The 23,435-nt window shown below is 37.8% G+C and overlaps 2 protein-coding genes across 3 annotated transcripts in view; one reads left to right on the plus strand and one right to left on the minus strand.

Annotated features, from left to right (window-relative positions):
* Positions 1-1,180: 1,180 nt before the first annotated feature.
* Mekk1 (mitogen-activated protein kinase kinase kinase 4) lies at positions 1,181-8,986 on the plus strand. 2 transcript variants are annotated; one of them, XR_013102686.1, is made up of 18 exons: positions 1,181-1,352; positions 2,436-2,570; positions 3,457-3,736; positions 3,895-4,086; positions 4,168-4,358; positions 4,442-4,849; positions 4,943-5,185; positions 5,279-5,503; positions 5,600-6,016; positions 6,077-6,184; positions 6,463-6,622; positions 6,698-7,151; positions 7,227-7,595; positions 7,696-7,883; positions 8,007-8,175; positions 8,268-8,390; positions 8,479-8,635; positions 8,717-8,855. XR_013102686.1 is itself a non-coding variant. In XM_076907681.1 (18 exons), exons 1-18 carry the CDS (start codon positions 1,273-1,275, stop codon positions 8,900-8,902), a joined length of 4,080 nt encoding a protein of 1,359 aa, XP_076763796.1. In that variant the 5' UTR covers positions 1,183-1,272; the 3' UTR covers positions 8,903-8,986. The 2 variants fall into 2 exon arrangements, 1 of the variants encoding a protein (XP_076763796.1); XM_076907681.1 differs by having other exon boundaries at positions 1,183-1,352; positions 8,484-8,635; positions 8,717-8,986.
* Positions 8,987-14,736: 5,750 nt separating this feature from the next.
* The window catches only part of Chat (Choline acetyltransferase), a 69,713-nt gene continuing 61,014 nt past the window's right edge, over positions 14,737-23,435 (minus strand). Inside the window, exons 5-13 of the mRNA XM_076907793.1 lie at positions 22,472-22,644; positions 21,339-21,519; positions 20,751-20,925; positions 19,807-20,036; positions 18,842-19,053; positions 18,453-18,575; positions 18,157-18,343; positions 16,546-16,746; positions 14,737-15,003 (exon numbers count right to left, since the gene is read on the minus strand). Of these exons, the coding sequence (XP_076763908.1) occupies positions 14,794-15,003; positions 16,546-16,746; positions 18,157-18,343; positions 18,453-18,575; positions 18,842-19,053; positions 19,807-20,036; positions 20,751-20,925; positions 21,339-21,519; positions 22,472-22,620 (1,668 nt within the window). The 5' untranslated portion in view covers positions 22,621-22,644 and the 3' untranslated portion in view covers positions 14,737-14,793. The remainder of the gene's footprint in view (positions 15,004-16,545; positions 16,747-18,156; positions 18,344-18,452; positions 18,576-18,841; positions 19,054-19,806; positions 20,037-20,750; positions 20,926-21,338; positions 21,520-22,471; positions 22,645-23,435) is intronic.

Raw genomic sequence — 23,435 nt, forward strand, 5'->3', positions numbered from 1 at the left:
GTATATTATATCTATTGTAACGTATATTATATTATATATGTAAATATGTAAAATTACTTCACTAAACTTTTGCTGTAAGCCTGAGAAATTATATACATACATATATAAATTGGTATTGTATACCTTCATGAGGTTGTTAGGTGGGATTAACGGTGCGCATCACGTTCAATATCTGACGGTGCTATCATTTCTTTGTGACATATCCAAGCGTGCAAAATTAAGGCTGGAGAACATGCATTTCTATTTACTTCTTACACAAGTTTTTGTAACTTTTAATGCTTTACAGCATTCCTTGGATTTGAACGAACTTATTTCCGAATGGCCCATTTTTGTATTTGAGATAAAAATTCCTAATCGTGCAACAGTATTATCGAGTAACCGAAACAACACATATGAAACACACAAGGTAAAACCACAAAGACGCGTAGACATTGTACTTTACTGAAAGCATTATCATTTGTTGGTGCGAGGATATACGAAAATCACTTGTACTTTGCTGAAAAAGTTAGACATTGTTTGAATAAAATGAACCATATCACATGTATCGAATACATGAATTGTATAATCCTTTCTATCTGAAGGTAGGTGGAAGTATTCTCCTATAATAGCTTAAGGTCAAGAAGATCATTTTTAGATGTCAATTTACACCAATAATTTGTATCGTCAAAGGTACACAAGGAAAGTGATAATCTTCAAAGTTCATTTTTCTTTTACTAATAAGTTTAGAAAATACATAGTATAACATCTACATATTATAACTCTATGTAGTGGTACAAGTACTACATTGTTGAAAATAAAGTGTTTTAAAGATAATACGTAGCAAGAAATTCTGTTTTCGTTATACTTTTTTCATTGTTCTGGACTTGTAGTATTTTCCTTGCATACTTATAATGCGATGAAAGATATTTGCATTGTCCAGTGCAAACTTTATTAATACATTGCATGTAAATGAATTAAAATTAACATGTAATTCTTTAATGCAATTACAACACAACTATAATAATTAATGACTGATTTATTTTTGCCTACAAATTTTCTACAACTAAAATACTTTACAACTACTATGCTTAATACTAATTCTAATTTTTTTGTTGCAGGTATCCATCAGTGCCGTCTTCGCGACGCTTCGAAATTGCCCGCGCTGTCACGTGACTTCCCAAACACCTGTTTATACTCCGAATGGCAACAGCGCGACGACAAATGCACCTGCGCCAAGTTCCTCAGTGGACGTCGACAGCGTTGACTTGACTGTGATGTGCTTGTGTACATAGAATGTTGCATTACGATAGAAAAAGCTATGCCACAGAAAATCCTTTTTCAGGTTCATCCGACGAGGACGCTGGTTATGTTGGGTGAGTCTTTCGGATATTCGTACCACCACGTGGCGTGCACGACTCGATATAATACAAAAGTAACACCGGCTAGAATCCGCGATCGGTACAATGTCTACGTTTTGTTTACTTGTCAGTTAACATTCAGTCTGATTTCTAACAGTCGGAAGTGAATCGCCGGCAGGCTCGTCTGCGTCGAACGACAGGATCGAACGAGCTCCGTGCGAGATCGTTCGCGTGAAATGCAATTCAATTTCGAATTGTCATGGTATTTATCAACATTGGCAGTTCGTTTCGTAGTTTGGCATTTGTTCATGGCAATGTATCAACATGTAATTAAAAACGATGGCAGATACTACAGTAGAGGGAAAATTAATCGTTTACTTAGTCGAGAAGATGTTAGCATAGTCCCGTGGGAATGATGTTACTCGTTCTATTAGTTAGTTCATTATTCGCGATACGTATTATACGAAACATTCTAAGACCTGTGTCCAATATCAAATTTAGCCTATACTGGGTATACTTATGTATATATTCAATTAGTTATCTAATGCGTACATTCGGGACGAAGTATTGATGCTACACGTGTAGTTTAAATCGCACGATTTAAATATATACATTCGACTGTATATTAAATCCCAATGAACGAACGGTCACTTGCCATTAATTGTAATTTATGATTAAAATAATGCTAATGTATAAGACGGATTCATAAGTTGACATAAATTATTGATCTATCTTCACATGGAATTAAATTAGATTAATTGATAACATTACTATAGTGTGTGTGTGTATTGAAAACAGAAATCTCTTTAATATTCCATGAACTTATATGCATATCAATGAATCTGGATATGAAATCGCAAAATCTGATATATATTTCGATACAACTATACTTAATTGTAATATTCGTTCGCTGACTTTAGATTAATTTTCTGTAGTAACTGCGATACTTCTTATTGTTTTTATATGCAAATACAATATTTACAGCGGTTTAAGATCGTTCGAATTTTTGGTGATCTTTTCTGATGCAGCTTTAATTTTAGGCGTTTCAAAGTTCAGTGTACGTTTCAATTGTTTAGTGTTCGTTTATTATTTTTGCAGCAAGAAAGGCTCGAGTGATCCGACGAACGAATTCGATGAGTCGATTCAAGCGATGTGTGATATTTATGGACAGACACCGCCAAGAACTCGGCTGAATCGCAAAAAGCGATACATGAAGCAGAAATTGAATGGAGGGTAAGTTAATTGGTGTTTGTTTACTTTATACCGATAACAGAGTAGTTTTACCAGTCTTTCATCTTACCAGCACATTTTTCTACCGCTCTCTCTCTGTTATTGACTACTTTGTTTGTTTTTAGTTTTGATAAACAACAGGAAAGTCTAAATATTTCATTTCGATATGCAGTTTGTGTGTATCGTTCTTAGTAAGTAACGCGAGGAAGTGTTATTAGTCATGAAATTGATATGCTTGTGACAGTTATTGTAATATAATATCTTGCGACCGATTACAAAACTTTTACAGCTATTTTTACATAGTTTATACCAAAGCTGTATCTCTCCTTTTTTCGTTACGCATCGCGCAGTATTTCCTGCAAGAACATCCCCACTACTGTGCGTTTATGTAGAGTGGAACGATAGAAAAGAACGATGTATTGTACGTTTATAGTGTAGTGCATAAAAGTTGCACGAAAAATGACATTTATATAAATATGGGATCACTTGTTTTATTTATAAAATAATAATTACATAATCTCCTGTACCGGACAAGCGTTACTTCGAAGTTTCATGTGCGCTTAAGAAGATACTTCGTAAATTTCGTTTCTTAAAGAAGATGATGCGGAAGCGATATATTTTATTGTAATAAATTATAATAAAAAAAATATTGTTAGAAATGCGTTTATGTTTCAAGCGTGTACAAGTGTATTACAAAGAAATATATTACAAATCATTTTCTGTTTGAGAAATAAAGTGAAAGTTACGGTTGCTCAGGCGATCTGAGAGTGTTCTCTACTCTGCTAGGAAAAAATTCATTTTGAACTGCGAATCATAGCGAATTAAATTCGACGTATTTCTGACAATTCTATTTTATCATATCGTATTTAACTGGTATAATTTTTTGTAGTGAGACAAAATCTTTAGAGAAGGAAACACCGTCGAAGGCAACGGTCCGCAGACGCAATACCTTGGACAACATAATTTTCAACGAAATGTGCGATAAAGCGGACAGAGATTGCGAAGACGAGGTGAACCAGGATATTGTGAAAGAAGGAAGTCGAAAATCTAAACGCAGCTTGAAGGTATTGCGTGGGAGTGAAAGGGACTTAAAGCTTGATATGGAAGCAGCATATAATTACGCTGAAAAGTTCGATCATTATCAAGCGTCCACTCCAAATCATATGAAGGTATTCAATAAACGAACAATGATAGCAATTATTTTGCAAAATGTAAGCCTTTGAATTACAAACAGCGTACGCTTACAAGCGCTTTGTAGTCAAAGGATCACGTTTCAAATAGTTGTTTGGCTATCGTTCAAACGAAAACTAATGGCAAATATTTACAGATTGAAACTCGAAATAGGTTTCGTAGTCTCCGATCAAAGCCAGTTGATATAGAACAGAAGAAGGCTGACGTTAAACTTATTGAGCTAAGTTCAATTTCTGATAATAAAGAGACAATCGCCCAATCGCCGAAAACGCAGAGTCTCAAAGAACGCGAGATATTTCACGATACATTTTCTTTTTTAATTAAACTAGTACGTAACTATATTATATTATAATGTAACATCGTATATGAGAAATTTATATAATATTAATGATTTACACAATTTTTGTAGGGAAGTACAGAAAGATGCTGTCGCCGTCAAATGAGTCACGAAGAAACTCGTTGGCAAAACGAATTTAAAGATTTAATTTGGCTAGAACTGCAAGCTCATTACGCTGATCGCAGTACAATGGCTCAAGATGAGTACCTGTGTAAACAACGCGAAGCTGTGGAGTGTCTACTTACAGAAATAATGCAATACAGGTAAACTGTAGAAGATTTGGGTAAATTTTTGGTTTTACACAGAAAAATTGGGATTAGAATTAAATGATATCGTTGGTTCATAGATATGATCCTATTGCAAGAATAAAAAATATTAATAACAATGTAAACGCTACGGGTGTCGAACGAGAAGCAAATTCTGGATCGAGTCCAAATATAGAGTTGGGTATATGTCCAGGCTGTCTTTCGATGTACTGCAGAGCATGTGCGCGAGCACAAGGAGAAGCGTTGCAGCAAGTAGAATGTTTATTAGCTAGACTGGAGGCAGCAGAAGCACTCTATCCCTCGTCACAAGCTTTTGCTGCGCATTATCCTTTGTACAAAAGTACTGAATTTACGGGTAGAGTAAAGGCGATGTGCCTTTGGTATAACATGACCAAACACCATCGACTCAAATTACAAATATTAGGGAAATTACTTATGATGTTGCATACAAAGAAAAAACATGACGACACTGGAGATTCTGGAATAAGGTACGATGGTTAACAGCGTTAGCGTAACAAAGTACTATCCAAAGCAGAAAATTTGACTGGAGTCTATATAGTTGGGTATATGTTCTATTTCAGTTCACGATCTTCGGATACGATCGATTCCTCAGAGTGTAAACAAACTTCCGTACGATTCGAGGTAACAAATCAAGATGAAAACTCCAGTCCATCGGATAGTAATAATAGTAGCAATTCATCTGTTGGTTTATCTTTCGTACAATCCTGGCCTTCCACTCCTGAAACATCATTTACGTGCTTGGAGGATGATAAGAGCGATCGACTTGATTTCTATTTAGTCGAGTTTGATCGACACGCTTATAGGTAATATTGTGCATCAGAAATGATTAGTAATTAAATATTAGTAGGACATTTATCGTGTTTTATTGATATTATTATCTTTTCTTTGGCGCTTAGGAAATACATCGAAGATGTATTAAAAACTAGAGGTTTAAGAAAGAGTCTCAATTTTCTTGAGAGATTACATACTTCTGTTCTAAGAAAGGCAAGACTGACACTAGAGAAGGGTGATATGAATGAATGTGGTAATACTCCAAATGAAGAGTATGAAGGTGATGATGAATTGCGTCGTTATGGCGCATGGAGTCCTGAAGCTAAGGAGTTAAATCTTCCATCCTATAGGTAAAAGATTTACGTACATTATTTATATCGAATTGTAACATACAACATTTTCATTCTCTCTCTCTCTCTCTCTAAACATAGATAATTTTTTTTTAGAGCTGCTTTCGTATTTTTATCTCGAGTTCCATTAGATGTTATCCACGAATTTTTGAGAATGAGATTAGAACAGAAACCAGTACAACCTAGTCCATTATCGGTCAGGCAACTTATGCGCGAGCTTAGAGAAGGTCTTAGAATCGCGTGCATTCATCGCGACAGATTTGCTGCCCATTCTTGCGCAGCAGTGGCCAGTGAGAACAATAGTTGCGAACATTTGTTTGAAGGAGACTTAAGGGACTTCGATGAAAGTTTGAAGGCTGTTTTCGAAGTGTACCTCGACTATCTGCAGCAGTGGGTAGACATGGTACAGCACGACAGTTTTCATAAAAACTTGATCATGGACGAGTGGATATTTGTAAAATCAATAGCAGGGAATATATTGAACGGATACGAGATTGCGGGAGTCAAGTTTTGGTAAGTCTTATATTCGAACAATTTTACGACATATATTTTTCCATACTTTATACTTTATAGTGAAATCGCTAAAACTATGATAGAGCAAGTTAAAGAATTTCTAAACGAACGACCTCGTGAAATTCAGGAGGCTACTGAGGATCACACTGATGACCACTGTACAAATAGGTAAAAGTAAATTAGTAGGTTTATTTATAAGAGTCATTTCACGTCAATTTGATCATTCGATCTGTGGAATTATGTGACTTAGTAATGGACTTATGCAAAGTAGCGATTCATTGTGCAAGAGTTAAGTGAAAAATGAAGGATGAAATTTTTTAAGACGTGACCTTATTCTCGAGAGAATCAGCTGCGAAATTCCATCAGCAATGAACGATTTGACGATCTAGAACAACTCTTACAAATTGTTTTCTAAATCATTTACTCTATCCTGACATGTGGTTCAGATTTCAACTCATGTTCGTGGGACGCGAATGGCAAGGAATGTTCGTAGAGGTTCGAGAGAAGATCGTTAAAAGTGTGACTCTTGCGAAATGTTTAAAGTGTGATATTGAAAAATGGTGTGTCTTTAATAAAGAATTGGAAGATTCGTTGGAAGCTTTGAAGGTAGGAACTGGTGAAGATTAAATTCAAATCCACCCAGCCTCGTACTCGCAAAAAACATGAGCTTTATGTATTTAGGAAACAGTTATGGATCTCAGATATGACATTACAACTGTTATCGGGAATTTTCAACGTGATCTTAACAAAGTGAGAGAACCAATTTCCGAATCCGATCGATCGGCTATGCGTTCAAGAGCAAGGGAAATCCTTCATCAGGCTTATCGGATGGGTTTCGATTATCATAAAGAAACGTGCAAATTGTTTGCGCTCGAAGAAAAAGCTGTTTTAGCTCGAAGTTTAGTCTCGTTTGCTTTTTTATGGATGGAGTTCGTTAAAACACGCTGCGAACGTGGACGAGGATTAAGACCCAGATGGGCGAATCAAGGCTTAGAATTTTTAATCACAGTATGCGAACCGCATAACACCAAACATTTGACCGACGAAGAATTTGAAGATCTGAAGACCAGCATGGATCGTTGCATTTCGCATGTCGTTGGAAGCGCGAACACTGCTGTGAACGTTGAAACAGAAAGTAAAGCTTTCGAGTAAAGAATAAAGAATCGACGAATTTTTTTCTATAGTTGAGATTAATAACGTTACATTTCAGATTTACGAAGATTATCATCCCACTCAAGAGCATCTTCACCTTGTCATACTAGAAGTAGAACCGCAAGTTTAACTCTTTCTCAGAAACCTAGAGATATTGTTAAGTCTCCTGATACTCCGCATAGTTCTAAAAGGACCTCCTCTGCAAGCGTAGTCGATGGAAGTCCAAGCATTGCCATTAACACGCCAGATCGTGCTCTACCCAGACGGGAGAGAATCAATCGAGCTATAATAAACGTGGAAAAGGAGATTGAGGAAAGATTAAGAAGCCGCGAACTTATTGGACAAGTTACAGATAGAAAGGCTGTTGACAGAGTCCGTATTAAAGCAAGAAGAGTTACTTTTACTTGGCAACGCGGTATTAAAATAGGTAAGCTTAACGCTGTATATTCTCATTTACCTTTACAAGTACATTAAAATAATTTTGTGCACCTTTTTACGTACACTGTATATTAAAAATGTAAACGTAGGTCAAGGAAGATTTGGCAAAGTCTATACCATAGTGAACAATCAAACTGGGGAATTATTAGCTATGAAAGAAGTTCAGTTGCAACCTGGTGATCATAGAGCTATTAGACGCGTTGCTGAGGAGTTGCAAATATTTGAGGGGATTCAACATAAACATTTAGTTCGGTATTATGGACTAGAAATTCATCGCGTAAGTTAACGTTTTATAGTCTATCTGATTTGTAACCATTTGTTTCGACAAATGATGGTTACTTTTGGCAGATGAGATTTATTTGTAAAAATCCGTATCGAGAAGACATGAATCTCTTTCCAGGAAGAAATGTTGATTTTTATGGAATTTTGCGCTGAGGGAACTCTAGAAAGCTTAGTAGCGGGTAGCGGGAACGGTTTACCGGAATCATTGGTTAGAAAATATACTCATCAGCTGCTTTCAGCTGTGGCGGTGCTTCATTCGCACGGAATAGTACATCGTGACATTAAAAGTATATTTTATGATACATTCTACCAGTAAAAGTAATATATCATTCAATTTTCTATTATTTAAAATTATGCAACATATGTTTTATGTACGTAGCCGCAAATATTTTTTTAACGGACGAGGGTAATTGCTTGAAGCTTGGTGATTTTGGGAGCGCAGTACAAATCAAGGCACATACTACTATGCCAGGCGAATTGCAAGGTTTTGTTGGTACTCAAGGTTAGATTAAATAAAATATAATAGGCTAAAGTAAAGATTAGTTTAACGTCTTTAAAGAAATATATATATAACATTTAATATTTTCAAGTACAGCTTATATGGCACCCGAGGTATTCATGAAATCGGAAAGTGGTGGTCACGGTAGAGCCGCTGATATTTGGTCGGTTGGATGCTGTATAATAGAAATGGCCAGTGGACGAAGGCCTTGGTCAGATTACGATTCTAATTATCAGATTATGTTTAAGGTATGGCGACTTCGTTGACGCTTTACATTGAACAATACTTTCTTCTTTTACTTCTTTACGTTTACGCACTGATTTGTTTAGGTGGGCATGGGTGAAACGCCAGCGTTGCCAAAAAATCTTTCCGCTGAGGGCATCGACTTAATTAAAAAGTGCTTGCAACACGATCCAAAGAAAAGGTTCACTGCAAATGCCTTACTTACACTTCCGTTTGCACAAGTGTACGAGGACGTTAATGCCGATTTGACTGTACCGCGTTATCAGACGTAATGTAATCTTTGGTGTAGATTCTTCTAACTTGAACATATCGAGAACTTGGTAAATCAAAACATGGTTACTGTCTGTATTAGGTTAGAGATAATTGGAAATCTAAACATTTTCATCGTATCAATCCTTTTTTTTATTATTTCACGTCTCTTCTTCCTTCGCAATCGTGTTAATGTAGACATTCTTCTAGTTGCTAGAAAATACGTATTAAGCCAGAAGACGTAGAAATTGGATAGCTAATTTATTAGAGAACAATCTGATTATACAGTATTAAGGTAAAAATTGTTTCAGAGAAACAGTATATTTTTAAGATGTAACTTATATAAATATATTTTTAATACTATAATAAATAAAATATCGTGTTGCTATGTGAATCGACGACATTCCTGCCTTTCGAAAAGGTATTCAGCATAGTAGTTTGAAACATATATCTTCGATCACTTCTCAGTGCAAAGAGATACTAATTCGTCTGTTTCTTTCTAATTCAGCCCTCTGCTCTGCGATCGAAGTGAATACTGTTATTGTAACGAGGAGGAAATAAAAACGAACGATGGTGTCACAATAGTATTTATTCTTGCACAAGAAAACGTACACATGATACAACATACTTGCCGCAAAATTAGTTAATCATAGAGGTATGCTGTGTATACTTTCCATATGAACAGAAAGTGGAGCGTGTTAAAAGATCGCTATTACTATTTAGAGAGATATTGCGTACGAAGACGACTATTTTGCGATTAATTTGTTTGCCGCAATTTTTTTTTTTACTGTTATCTACCGTTCTTCTCGTTTACTATTTTATTATATTTTATAGCGCGCACGTATATAGTAATTTCACATTAACGACAGCAGTCTTCGTAAGGAATACTTTTATTTTAAAATAACGTCGAACCGAACTTTCTGTTCAGTTAACATTATTTCGTAAGTAATTCTATAGACTTAGGAGGATATGTCCTAATCGATAAAATCATCGCTATGATGGCTTCCGCCTGATATGCGCGATATTCTTGGCCGCGATTATGCGATCGCAACAGTTTTGCGATATGCATATATATATATACTTTCAATAATAATATCTCATTTTATCTTACATTTAATAGCTATACATATATGTGTATTTATAGCTTACGACTAAACAATACAGAACACTTTTTCATATATCGTACACATATACGCGAAAACAGACATAAATTCTTTTTTCTTCTCTCTCTATATATATATTTAGACGCGTGCCCCTCTTGATATGTGCGTACATTCACGTGTAATCGTATATGCGTTCATTATATCATTTTTTTTTATCTGGTAACAGTATATAAGGAACCATCGCAATTCCTCGCGTTGTTTAAAGATTCACTCTCTGCAGCCTCAACTCGAAGCAGGAGAAGATCGCTTAGACTCTGAATATAAAACTCTCCCGATTACAATCTAACACGCAACAATGAAAATCACCTAAGGGCATTTGTAGATTAAAACTCTTGGGTTTCTCTAGAACATTTACGCGTTTTACGTAAGAAAACATGCGAAACCCCGAACGACGATCCCTGAAAACACGCGTATCTGCACAGGAGGAGGAGGAGGTATCGTTAATTTTACCGGAAAGCTAACGAACAGCTTCGTAAAATATGAACAGTGTCAACAAACGTGCGATAATATGTAACACGTGTTTTACGCTACGCATACGTACAAGGGGTGTGTGTGTTTATATATATATATATAATATTCCTAATTGATCTCCTCTAAGTTACAGTGAATTATGACAAGTTTCGATACAATAGGGTAACGATGCCAGCGTGAGAATAGCGCCGACTGATAAACTTTCTACAATTCGGAAAAGGATGGTACTTAAGAAAATTAGCGTTAGTTACACAGTAGTAGTTAATTAGACGTAGACCATTAATGTGAATAGAGAGATAGAGCTATCGTCGATGTTCGCCGGTCTTAGCGACGAAAGGCGAACCGTCGACCTACCTAAGAATTGGACAAGAGTTTACTGTGCGGGCGCCAACACACGAACGATTGGCCACGTATTAAAAATGTGTTTGCGACAGACGAGGTCCGTGCGCTAGAAATCTTTTCTCTACCTTACCGACATATTTCTTATCTCTGCTTTTAATCGTGTACTCTGTCTCTTCTCGTTGTATCTATCGTTAGGGATATTAATGTAACACCAAGAAATACCATTTTCTTTCTTTTTTTTTTTTCGTTTCAATCGGCAATTAAAGTTTTGTCTCGTCCCCTGATTATATGCAACTGATTTTACGCAGCTGTTTAAATTATCTTTGCATGGTATCTCTTTCTAAATCGTTTCGAGTGATGCATAATTATATAAAATGAAAAATTTGTACGCTACCTTCCTTAGTTAAAATGTCCTGACTGATGTATAATTAATTGTGTTATTGATTTCATATTTTTAACTACCATACACATTCAAAAGCCAATAGTACAGTTTTAATTGAATAAAAGGAGATAAAAATAAAACAAAGGCGAATATAGAACCCACTTTTCTTAATTGTTACAAGAATATTAGAATAATTGAACTGTAGGAAGGCAGTGCACAGTCCTGACCAAGTTTTACGAAATTTTATTACCGATTCTCTCGACTCTTGCTTCTCAACTACGCGAAACTAATTTTCTACATAAATCAAGGGACGATTGCATGTTGTATTTGATAACTCTTTCGTAGTTTCGATTTGATATATATATATATATATATATATACGCAAATAATCTATCCATTTAATAACAGTTCAGCTGAAAAATCGTCATAACTGTTTCGCATTTCGTTAATGAGACATGATTGTTACGAGGAAAAGATTGCAGTGCATTACGATCGAATAATGTGTAGTAAAATGTACGAAGGAAATAGCGTGTACAGATTGTTTTCTTCTGTTTCTTTTAAGTAATGAGAATTTTTGTCGTTTCCCACGCATCGCGATCGTCTTTCTGCTGTTTCGTGACCCAAAGACTTTATTGTAAAGTCACTTATTGTAGCAGAGATTTGTTGCAACCCAATATAGTTATATAGAAGCGTCACTGTGATCCTTGGACTCGCATTAACAGCCCAAAAATTTGGGGTCACCGACTATTCGAAGAATCAAAAGAATTCCAAAACCATAATTCAGGGTTAAACGATCAATAAATTAGCTGAAGAAGAGATTTAAGCGATCAATAAATTGCTATTAATATTTTAAATAGCTGAAGAAGAGATTCGATACGAGTAAAACAGCCATGGTGAGTTCAAATTTCTGGCTGATGCATTCCAGCAACCATTCGTGATCAAAAGCGTCAGATGGAAACGTTTTTAAGGGTACACGATTCGAAGAAATGTTCGACGAAGTGAAGTTAAGAACGTCGGTCGTCTACGAAAACAGAATCGATCTAATTGAATCAAAATTGTACAACTGATCTATCCTTACAGACTAGTACAAGTACATCGGTGGAAACATCAACTATCTCGCGTAGAACAAAGCTATCTCGTGAGACAGAATACAACAGCTTCAATGCCTACTTAATTACGTAGACGCAAAGTCAATAAAGTTCTATGCTTCACAACGGAATAACTAACGATAGAATCTACGCTCGTCGAGCCAACAATAAAAGGAAATTCCGTTACCTCTCGAAAAACCATAGCGTTGCATCACATTCAATCATCGAGTTACCCGTAAATTATTCGAATGCAGACACCTTCGTAGACCCTAAATACCCCTAAGTATCGCTAAACTAATTGTTACGGTTACGTTTAAGTTTACATATCTCGCTATCGAACACTCAAAGTCGCGGGGTCGAACCCGTCGAAGCACCGATAGTCCAACAAGTACAAGTTACAACTAATGATTAGACGATTTACTATCAATCTGCCCCTCTTAACTAAAATCTCTCTCTCTCTCTCTCTCTCTATTCTTCTCAAAAGATTCAAAATATACGAACGTCTCTCGTGCTAGCTTTTTTACTATTCCGTTTGTTTCAGATTTCCAGAATTTTGTTTATCGTATAAGTTAGTTGCATGTATGGAACGAGACCCAATCCTGATCATTTTGGCGTCAGCGTACTATTTAACTTCTCAGGCACTATAGTGTGTGGCGTTATCGACTTCCGCATCTCAGCAAACATATTCACTGCTATCTACTTCCGCTTCTCAGAAGGTATGGTACCATACGTCACACATTGCACTGCTGTATGATTTACACGTAATTCGTGTTGAACTCTGTTGTACAAAGAAGCAGCCTCGCGCAAAATTCAGCAGTGTCTAAGAGTTTAAATAGACGAAGAGAAATAAATGATGAACTTTGCACACCTTCGAGGCAGACACCTGAGACAATTGAGTTAAGAAAGGGGCGACATTGTATAGTCAACTGATAGAGAAACCAACTGAAATGGTTCGCTTTCGGTGGAAAGGAACTTCCAGCGCTCGGACATAAAACGTTCGAGGATTTTTCGTTAACAGGACCTAAGCGCTTTACAATGACCGATCGATCTATATTGCCTACTACACGCAGCGACTACCGTTTGAACGTTTCCGTTTTAGTTACTCCTGGTTCGGTCGCCAATAGGATTAAACACTTGTACGCGTGTTATTAACAACAGATAACGAGGTTCCAGTGTTCACGGTTTGTCGAGGATCGCTCGAGTTGCCTTCTGCGCACCCATCAATCGATATGCCAGCTTGAAGACATCCGTTTCGACCATTTTAAATCGCTCGGAAAGTGTTATACGTGAAAAATGATTAATAAAAATTATATTGTACTGAACTGTTAATTTTTATCGCAATGATAGCTATTTGTTCTACGTTCAGTGCTGTTTCTAATTGCCATTTAAGTCTGATTACCATGTTGTGCAGTCTGGTTGAAGGTATACAGTGTTTTATGTGGGAAATAATAGTTTATGGTTGATTTGAGATGGTCGAGAGCTAGATGCATTAATATATAGATAAATGGAATATTTATAGAGTTAAATTGTGCCATTTTATGTTATGATTCTATGTATTACTCTCTACCTAGTCAATTTAAATGTACGTCGTCGATATTTGTGATATTGTACAATTTTTTGGTAAGTTTGATTAACTCCACTGATATAATGAAACGTTATTATTATAGTTACATGTATATATATGTTGATAGTAATATAACATCGAGATACGAGGCCATTTTTCGTTTAAAACACTACGTTACATTATACTTGATATGCAATTAAACTAGATACACGATGCGTATTTTTTATAAACTTAGAATGTAATATAAAATATACAAATTACTTCATTAGTTAAGTGTAATATAAATTTATCGAATGTTTTAATTAGAAAAATAACGAAGGAGTATCTCATTTTAAATGGCACAATTTACTCGAATAATTTTTATGCGAACACGAGCAGGATAATCTCTCGACAAACTATGCTCACGAACACAAAGAACCGAGCATGGATTCGCGTTCGTTAAAAAATTGACTGTATTAGGAAAAGCTTTCTCTTACGTTTTAGTGAAAATAAACTCGCGTCCACGATGACGCGTGAAACGTGCCTGAGATCCATTTTCGTCAGCAATGGACTTCATCCAAAAATGGACCCAGAAACTAGCGTTCGCGAGCAGATGCTCGCGTTCATCTGCTCCCACCTTCTTTCTTTTCATAGAGAGGATACGAAATTAGCGATATCTAATATAATAATCACGCGAGTCAACGAACGATAGCTATATAGATCTAATGTAAACAGTTTCAGTTTAAATGCCTACTCTGTGTTCCATATAACTACGATATATATATATACTTTCACAGACAAGCTCGAATATGCTTTGTGTCGGTACGATATTCGATCTGGAACATTTTTCTTTTTTATTTCTAACTAAGTACTTTCAGATTTGTTAGTTCCGTGAATATTCACCTTTCCGTTAGCGGCAGCGTGCTTATCTTTGGTTTACCTTGTTAAGCATGGCAGCCATGTCTCGCAAGCTCTGCTCGAGCGTCTGAGCGAACCGTGTCGCGTTCGTTTTACCGTCACTATGAAAAGAAGACACCGCGAATATGAAGCCGTTGCTTCGAAGATTGTAAGCGCAACCATAACCATCCGGCACCACTGGTCCGTACCCGATGATCGCGTCGTTCTTCGAGGTCACCTGAAAATACAGTTACCCTCGTTAGTCTGCATTTGAAATGGGGTGTAAGGCACTGCGAGACCTTTTACATTAGTTGCATCAAGTTATTAGAAAATGCAGCCTTTTAGGGAGGAACAGATGTTTCTTCGAGGTTACCTGAAAATACAGTTACCCTCGTTAGTCTGCATTTGAAATGGGGTGAAAGGCACTGCGAGACCTTTTACATTAGTTGCATTAAGTTATTAGAAAATGCAGCTTCTTAGGGAGGAGAACAGATGTTATCTTCTTGAAAGAATTTTCACTTCAATTTGATAATTTTTTATTTGTTTTGTAAAGCTTAAATAATTGAAGAAATATGTTAGAATATTTTGTGAAGTTTTGTCCTTCAAGAGGATTTTATCAATTCGTGGAGACTTCAAAATTGTGATCAGGAAAGGTGAAGAAAGATTGTGATGCGTAGAGATTTAGTTGTGCGTCCACTTGTTTTCGAGTTTCTTTATTCTATTCCATATAATTCTTTCTAATTTCTCTTTTTCGAATTTACATTACGCTCCAAGCATCCCTCCGTATAACCAGAAATGATGAACAAGTATCAGTTACCTTTAATGAATCGTTAACCCTAGAATCGCTAAAGAAATGAAGATAATGATCAATTAATTTCCAAATGAAACGAAATAAATCCACAATATGTCTTTCAGACGATTCTCGCCAGCCATAGAAAGGTTTATTCTTCATTTTTATCTTCTCTACTACTTATTCGAACATTTTACTGCGAGTGTCTAACTGTGCGACGAATGTTGGCATAAAACATTTTCCATTTCCCGTCGCTGCACCCTTTAAAGTATCAAGAAGCGGGGTGGATGTAATATGTGCTTGAAGAATGTGGGTCGACACTTCTCTTTACGACCGCCACGACTGTTAGAACCGTAATGCCGCTTCCGCCACTTGAAATTTGTCTCGGGAATTGCGTCCGTTCTTTGCGCGCACTCGGAAGTAGGGGGCTAGTCACCTTTGTTGCCAATACGAACTCCAAAATGGGGGACTTCGCGTTTCACTTTAAGTCCCCTCTTCTAATTTTACTCGTAAAAAGAATTTTATCCGCAAAAATCCTTCAATTTATTGTACTAAATTATTAAACTACTTCAATTCACAACAAATTGACTGTGAATTAAATATCTTTTTATTATTGCTCTCAGATATCCAACTTCAAGCAACTCTTGAGAATTACGAGTAAAATTAATGATCTCTTGTAGCAGTAAGAAACATCAGACAGATACGTGTATACGTGTAATCTGTAATTACATATGATAGCCATCATGCAATCGAACAGTTTCAAATTGTACCAATAATCACAAGATCCTTACACGGTTCTAAGGACATGCAATTACGCTAATAATCGTTCTCTTCCTGCTGACTGGGATTAAACACGATCGACCTATTAAATAGCAACGATGATCACTCGTTACAAATTTTTATAGTCATCGTTCGTAACGATAGCTCGAAGATGTTCGATACACGTTTAGAGTTAGTAGCGTCGATTGATTATTGATGATTATTACTGACCTGCGACGTCGAGAGGGCAAAATGATTGACGATCTTGTAAGCTGGATCCGTGAAAATATCCGGCTCAGGCTCGCCAGCTTCCTTCGCGGCGTAACGAAGCCCCATTAGATGGTTGTCAATCCCATAACCGTTTATGTTGTCATTCATTTCCTTGGTCTGCCTCTGCACCGCCAAGTCGAACAGCTCCTTGATTCTTTCCTGCTGGAAAGCCAATGCAGACGCACCGTTTCAATTGTATATACGGGAGACGCGTTCACTCCTCGTCTCTCATTTATACCCCTCAATTTTTTCGATTAACAGTCTTTTACATCCGATAACTATGAATTGAAACTAGTAAGATCGGTTGTGCAATAATTGTAACATAAAATACAGATTATTTCTGAGAACAGTGCAATAAATAAAACTTAAGAACGTGTTAATAAAAGATCAACTGTATAATAACCAACGTGAGATGTTCAATTCAGTTTAATTATCGAGGGTTGTTACAAAAAAAGAAAATATTGTTCCTGAGAATAGTGCAATAAATAAAACTTAAGAACGTGTTAATAACAGATCAACTATATTGTGACTAACGTGAGAAGTTCAATTTAGTTTAATTAGCGAGGGTTGTTACAAAAAAAAGAAAATATTGTTCCATGCATTGTCTGGACAAGCTCGAATCATTAACCGTCTCAATTTCTGTTGTTACAGTTTGGAGAAACGAGCGTAGCCAGGGAAACGCGCGGGTGCTACGCTCATTAGGGTGGAAAAACTACACGGCTGGAGGGGTCGATTTCATTATCGTGCATTTTCGATGAACACCAGGAGTAATTGCGGCGAACGGACGGCTGAAACAACACCGTGATAAACGAGAAACAACAACAGCCAGAGCCCGTCGTGCCACTTTCGAGACGCGAGGGTGGACTTTGGAAAGAAAGCAAACGAGCAGGATTCCCCATGAAACTCGCGCGAGACCACTCGAGACCGCTGGCAAACACTCGGACACGGAAAAAGGAGAGGCGAACATGGCCTGGTCTAATTGATTGTCTTTTTTCTTTCGAGGGTGTTACCTTCGAACTAAATCCTCCTTGTCGTTGTTCTTTCTCGTTTCGATTGTGAACGATAATTCTATTGTAAATGTGATTCTCATTTCGAGCTTCGTTTATGAAAAAAGACAATTTTCAACGTCTCTCAAGTAAAAGAAACTCTAACTGTGTGCAGTGAAATATTATTTTCTTTTCACGTGGTCCATTGACGATGGCCTTTTATTATTACTGAGTTAAGTGCATGCTCGATGAATCGATAAAATCACTTAATATTTTACTTAGTTTGTAGTCCTCTCTAATTGTATACATGTATCAAGGAAAAGGGACTTTAACTATGCGCATTGAAATATTTCTTTTTCACGTGGTCCATTGATGATGGACTCTTATTATTAGTAAGTCACATGCATACTCGATGAATCGATAAAATCACTTCATATTTTGCTTCTATTCTAGTTTGTAATCGTTCTTCTAATTCGTGGCCGTCTGCAGAAGAATATCGCGTGCAAAAGAAATCGCGTCGCTAAGAAACGAGAATCTCTACGAAATACAGCCAAGTTTCAGTTACACTGTAAATGGTGAACTGAACTCTTTTGGTGCCTTCGTCTGTGGTGTTGTTCTGCTGATTCGTGGTTTGGCTTTCAGGATCCCCCTGGCACATGGCCTTCGCCCAGTTGAGAGCTTCCGGACTGGCAGCTCTGATGCAGTCGACCCTTCCCAAAGCGAATCTACGGATCCCTGCGCTCTCGTACGTTGCCACCAAGTTCCCGTGCAGTCTGTAACAGGCAAGCACATTGTAAATCCATTTAAAAAAATTTTCTATCGTGTATAATGTCAATAATTCCTATTTCGAATTAAATGTGGGACTGTAGAGTAAGTACCTACCTAAAATGTGTAAATTGTAATGCTAACTGTATGTAAACGTCAGGACTAATTCTGTGGGACTTGATGAACTCCTTCGAATACTCTTGGAACCACAGTATGCAGAGATCTAGATCCTCCACCAACCTGTAACAGAAGAAGAAAGGTTTTAGAAGGTTATGCTTTATGAATCGTTAAGACTAGAATTAGAGAAGGAAATCAAAATGATTGGATTATTAATTTCTAAATGAAACAAGATCAATTTATAATAGTATATTTTTTAAGTAATTTCTGGTAATTTTTGCCAACAATTTATATCATTTCAAATTTTATTTTTATTTCTTCATCGCTTATATATTATTGTACTTAATATACTTAATTTCCAGGATTAGAAAAAGAAAATTCACACGTACGCATCGAAGGATATCATAGCTTCTCTGATGTCGTTCAGGCTCTGCTCTGACAAGTGCCATTCGAGTTTCTCTGGTGCAGGTAAATGCGATGGTACCGCGTTTTCATCGGGTGGCGACATAGCGTCCACTTTTTCCGTTAATTCCTCGAAGGCAATAAAAATCGCTGGACCCTCTCCCGCTGAGTGTTCGTAATTCATGCCCCACATTCCATCCTTCGTTAAAGAAATAGAAGATACACATAAATAACGCAAAATATGTCTCGAAAAAATTGTAAGACATCTGCAAGACTTATTGTCAGTATTTTAAGATTCTTATCAGTAAGATGTCCTCAGACTGTGATTGTATATTGACAAATTGCATTTTCTTCGTACAATCAATATTATTTACAATCCATTCAGTCTCAAGCTAGTATTTAATGATGTCCAACCAAAAGACAGATGACGCAGCCATTATTTTATCCTTATTAATGGAAGAATCGTGGAAGAAAAGAAGTATATGCTAAACAGTAACGAATATGCAAAGTAAAAAATATTGTTTTTTAAATTTTCGTCGATATTCGAAATATCAATACGTCCATCTGTCCCAATGGTCGATACTATCAACAATACCCGTCGAGAATCTCGAAATATCGCCCATAAATATTAATCACCAGAACTCTGAAGCATCGAGTGAACTCAAAGAGCGAGCACATCGAAAGTACAATAAAGAAATCATAAATTATGATGAGAATCGTCTCGCGTGTATCGTTCGCAAAGTTAACGACTGTAACGTCGAACTCGTGTATAATGTATTCATCGAAGCTTTTCCACCCGTACGGGAAATCGAGCCACCAGGATGGAAATACCGTTCGCGTGGAAATAGCCACGCGCGAATGGAAATAACGTTACGTACGAACAAAAGTTGCTGGCTCGACGCGAAACTTCAATCTATCGCTTAATCGTCGTGGATATAGCTCTGGTATATACCTTGCCCAGAATAGCGTGGAAGGTTTTATCGAACCAACGGTTCGCGCCCAAATGCCTGGAGCCACCGCCGTGAAGAACGTGATGGAGTACGTTCGCGTAATCGCGGTCGCCGATCCATCGATCCTCCTTCCTCAGAGGATTGTTGAACGTCGTTGGGAGCACGTCGTCGTCGATGCAGACCACGCACAGACATTTCTCCAGCAGCTCCAGGTTGTGTCGGTTCTGCTCGTCTGTAAAATCGACGGCCACTCTTGTGCTATCCTTTTAATACTTACAGGATGGTCTCATTCTAATTTTTATCGTCAGTTATTATCATCAATCTCGAAATTTTGGTACTTTTTCGGTAGGAAGGTTTGTCGCGAGTCTCATTTCACATTAATTACAAAACCAAAAATACTGTTATTGTTGATTCAATAACAGCACTTGGTTCTCGAATCGATTTTTAGTGTCTTCAAATGAATTTATCTTACATTGCACACTGGAATTTCAGTGTTGCGAATTTAATTGCGAATTATAATAAATAATTTGGAATCTTATAGTTCACTTCGAATCAAGTAAGCACTGTGCGATGACGCAGTGTTGTTACAGCGATAAACGAGCCAGACCACGGCTCGTAGTTAGCTCGTTATACCTTCATTCGATTTGTAGACGTAGGTCGTAGGTTGTCGTTGGGTAAGGTCAGGCTGGCTGGCTAATGGGGATATTGCGAATATTGGAGAGAGCAGAGCAGCCGGTTAATTATGGCGGTCGGGAGGGTAGGTCGAAAGGGAGGGTTACTGGAAAATTCGCAACAAGATTACTGTAGCTATCCAATGTGAGTGTTGTAGTCAGATCCTCACACTGATAAAACCCTCGAAACGTGTCAAATCGATTTATATACATTTCTATTTCTATTTTTCAAGAAAAATAGCATTTTTTTAGAAAAATACAATAGTCACACTTACTTTTGAGTAATTCTTCTCTCGCTTTCGCCCAAGATGGTCTCTTCATCGTGGTGAGAATACCAACTGGTGGAGTTCTGGGGTCAGCTTTGGTCTCCATAATTTTCAATATCTGTTGCACCAATTCTGCTTCCGTTATGCGATCTCGATCGGAAGCTCTGACGGGCACGCTATAAAACTAGGAGGAACAAATACTATTTTGTATCCTGTTCACTTCGGGGATAAAGTTTCGCACGAAATTCTGATGACAGACACTCATAAATTATTTCTATTGTAAATAAGAAACGAAATGTACGTGCACTTACTTAACATTGCATAACTTAACACAAATATAATGTAGACGCGAATCTAATTGCTCGTGTGTGAACTGAACGATTCTCGTGATCAGATGTGGTGTGTCTCTGTAAAATAAATAAAAATAGCAATAAAATCAGACAAAATAAAAAACACTTCAACTCAGCCAAACAAACTTATGATGAATGTTCATATAAAAACAGAATGAGGGGTTGAAAAGGGTAAATAATTGTCCTATCTAAATTACGAACCATTTCTGATTTAAAAATTTCACTCAACGTGTCGTAGATGCGTTACCTGATTGTGATGAGCAACGATGATGTGATTCCCCGACGTTTTTCTGTCCAAAATAACCTGCTCGTCGCCGTTTACCCCAGGTCGACGATACACACGGAACATTTGGTAATGCTGAGCCATACACAGTGGTTGCATCCCCTTTCCATCCTTCGATTTCACCTGGTCGACTTCCAGCCCGTTTCTGCAACAACGAAAACCAAATTTCTTTCTAACATACTTCTCTGTGTGTTTCAGGATGACGAGAATCGTGTGAAACTCATCCTCGTGCGAGGATAATCGAAGGACCATCGAGATGAAATCGCGAGGCCACATCGAGCGAGTTCGAGTCGACTGAAAAGGAGGCAGATTGGTACGAATTTGCGTTAATTCCCGGAAAGAAAGGCGGAAGAGCGTCCCAGACGGTGCTTCCTGCCCGTCCGGGATACAGGATACCAAGGGCTCTGAGCCTTTCCATGCGAGAGAGCGTCCTTTGCGTTACGCCAGCGACGAGAGCCTCTTTATGGCCGCCTTCTATGGATCCTACAAGCCGGATTTCCTCGCAGACGTGCTCCACCCTCGCTAAATTGATTTCGGTGCGGCTTCTTTTTGTCCTCCGTCTCGAATGACAGCGACTGTCTTCGTTGGACGATCCACGCGCTTACTTTCCAGCCCCGCGTTCGCTTTCTTACTCTCTTCAAGTGCACGTGGTAAGCCTCGTGTCGACGATTAGCTTAGTCAGCTTCCGTCGACGGGGGTTGCGAGAGTATCCGGGACGAACGGTTTAAGAAAGATTTGGAAACGAGTTTCGAGTTTCTTTTTATTCCGCGAGTACGAGTTTCGATTAGATTTGTAAGCTGTGAGCCTTGCCTGTGAGCTGATGGATTTATTAGTCTTTTGCGCTGCTTTTTTGGGGAGTTAATTAGTAAAATTCGTGACTAATTCGTTCGAAGTAACTTCAAAGCAATATGTTGGTTTTAATTGCGCTACAATTGTCCAATGTAACTTATAGACGTGGATGCATATATGTATATATATGTGTGCTTTAATAAGCGTTAATAATTATATTACTAATGTGCTTTAAGCTATATAATAATATTGTAATTGTATTAATAAGCTGTGCTTGTATTATTCTGTTTTAGGTGATATATTCTCACCTATCCAGTACTTCTTGATAGTTAAGCAGCTCTGTGAGGAACCTGGCGAGGAACACAGCAGCTTCCTTCTGGTTGCTGAACGTTTTAGACCTCGCTGCAACGCCAGGATTGCTGTTAATCGGTAGAGCCAGAGGCACGGACAGGTACATGTCATTTAGCCACCAGTCTGTCGCCTGTTAACGAACAGAAGAAGAATTGTAAAAAAAAAAAAGAAGGAACCTTCTATTCTTCTTTTATGGATATACAAATTTTTGTTCAATCAATTTTGCGATGGCACAGCCGTCCCGATAATTGGCTACGCGTAAACGAGGCGAGCGAAAACGAAAGTGTCTCGTCGGAACGAGAGCCAATTCGCTCGATTGTTTAATCCGAATTTAATGACGCGTCGCGGTAATCCCTGGCGAACTTTTAAAAATCCGCCACGGGTGCCGCCATTGGAAATCTCGCCGAGCGATTATCCTGAAACACCCTTAATTACTCCCTGCTGATTTATTATCACTCTGGAAAAAGTCTCGTCTCGACCAATCTCTGCTTCTACTTTCCACCAGGTCCACGCAATTCTCTCTCATTTTTCCAAAAATGAACCTCGAACAACCTAGCCAAGCGAGTATCGTCGAGATCTATGCTTCCATTGCGCCACGTGCACCTGCATCGCGCGCAGTGCCGCAATACACGTACTTGCACGATGCACACGTGCAGATCGAGCGGATAACAACGATTCGAGGGGACGATTGCGATCTTTCGCACGTACCAGCCCATTTGACGTCTCTTATTCGAGGCTGCCACCACGATCGTAGCCCAGTTCTTTTCGTGCCTCCCTTAGAAGGTCCACCAACGACTCCGCAACACCGTAGTCATCGTAGTTGACGATTTTTTTCGACCAGTGCTCGTTGATGAGGAGATAGCGAGAAGTGTTGATCGTTGGACGCTTTTTACTCGCGAGAGTGGCTCTCGTATCGCGTGG

Source organism: Xylocopa sonorina, chromosome 17 (genome assembly GCF_050948175.1).
Source record: "Xylocopa sonorina isolate GNS202 chromosome 17, iyXylSono1_principal, whole genome shotgun sequence".
Lineage (NCBI taxonomy): Eukaryota > Metazoa > Arthropoda > Insecta > Hymenoptera > Apidae > Xylocopa > Xylocopa sonorina.

What these genes read in the sequence shown, in the direction of transcription:
- Mekk1 (XM_076907681.1), top strand. Translation starts at nt 1,273, where the DNA reads ATGTTGCATTACGATAGAAAAAGCTATGCCACAGAAAATCCTTTTTCA. An exon ending in TTTCTTTTTTAATTAAACTA is followed by an intron (nt 4,087 to 4,167) that starts GTACGTAACTAT and finishes CAATTTTTGTAG; the next exon opens with GGAAGTACAGAAAGATGCTG. An exon ending in TTAAATCTTCCATCCTATAG is followed by an intron (nt 5,504 to 5,599) that starts GTAAAAGATTTA and finishes ATTTTTTTTTAG; the next exon opens with AGCTGCTTTCGTATTTTTAT.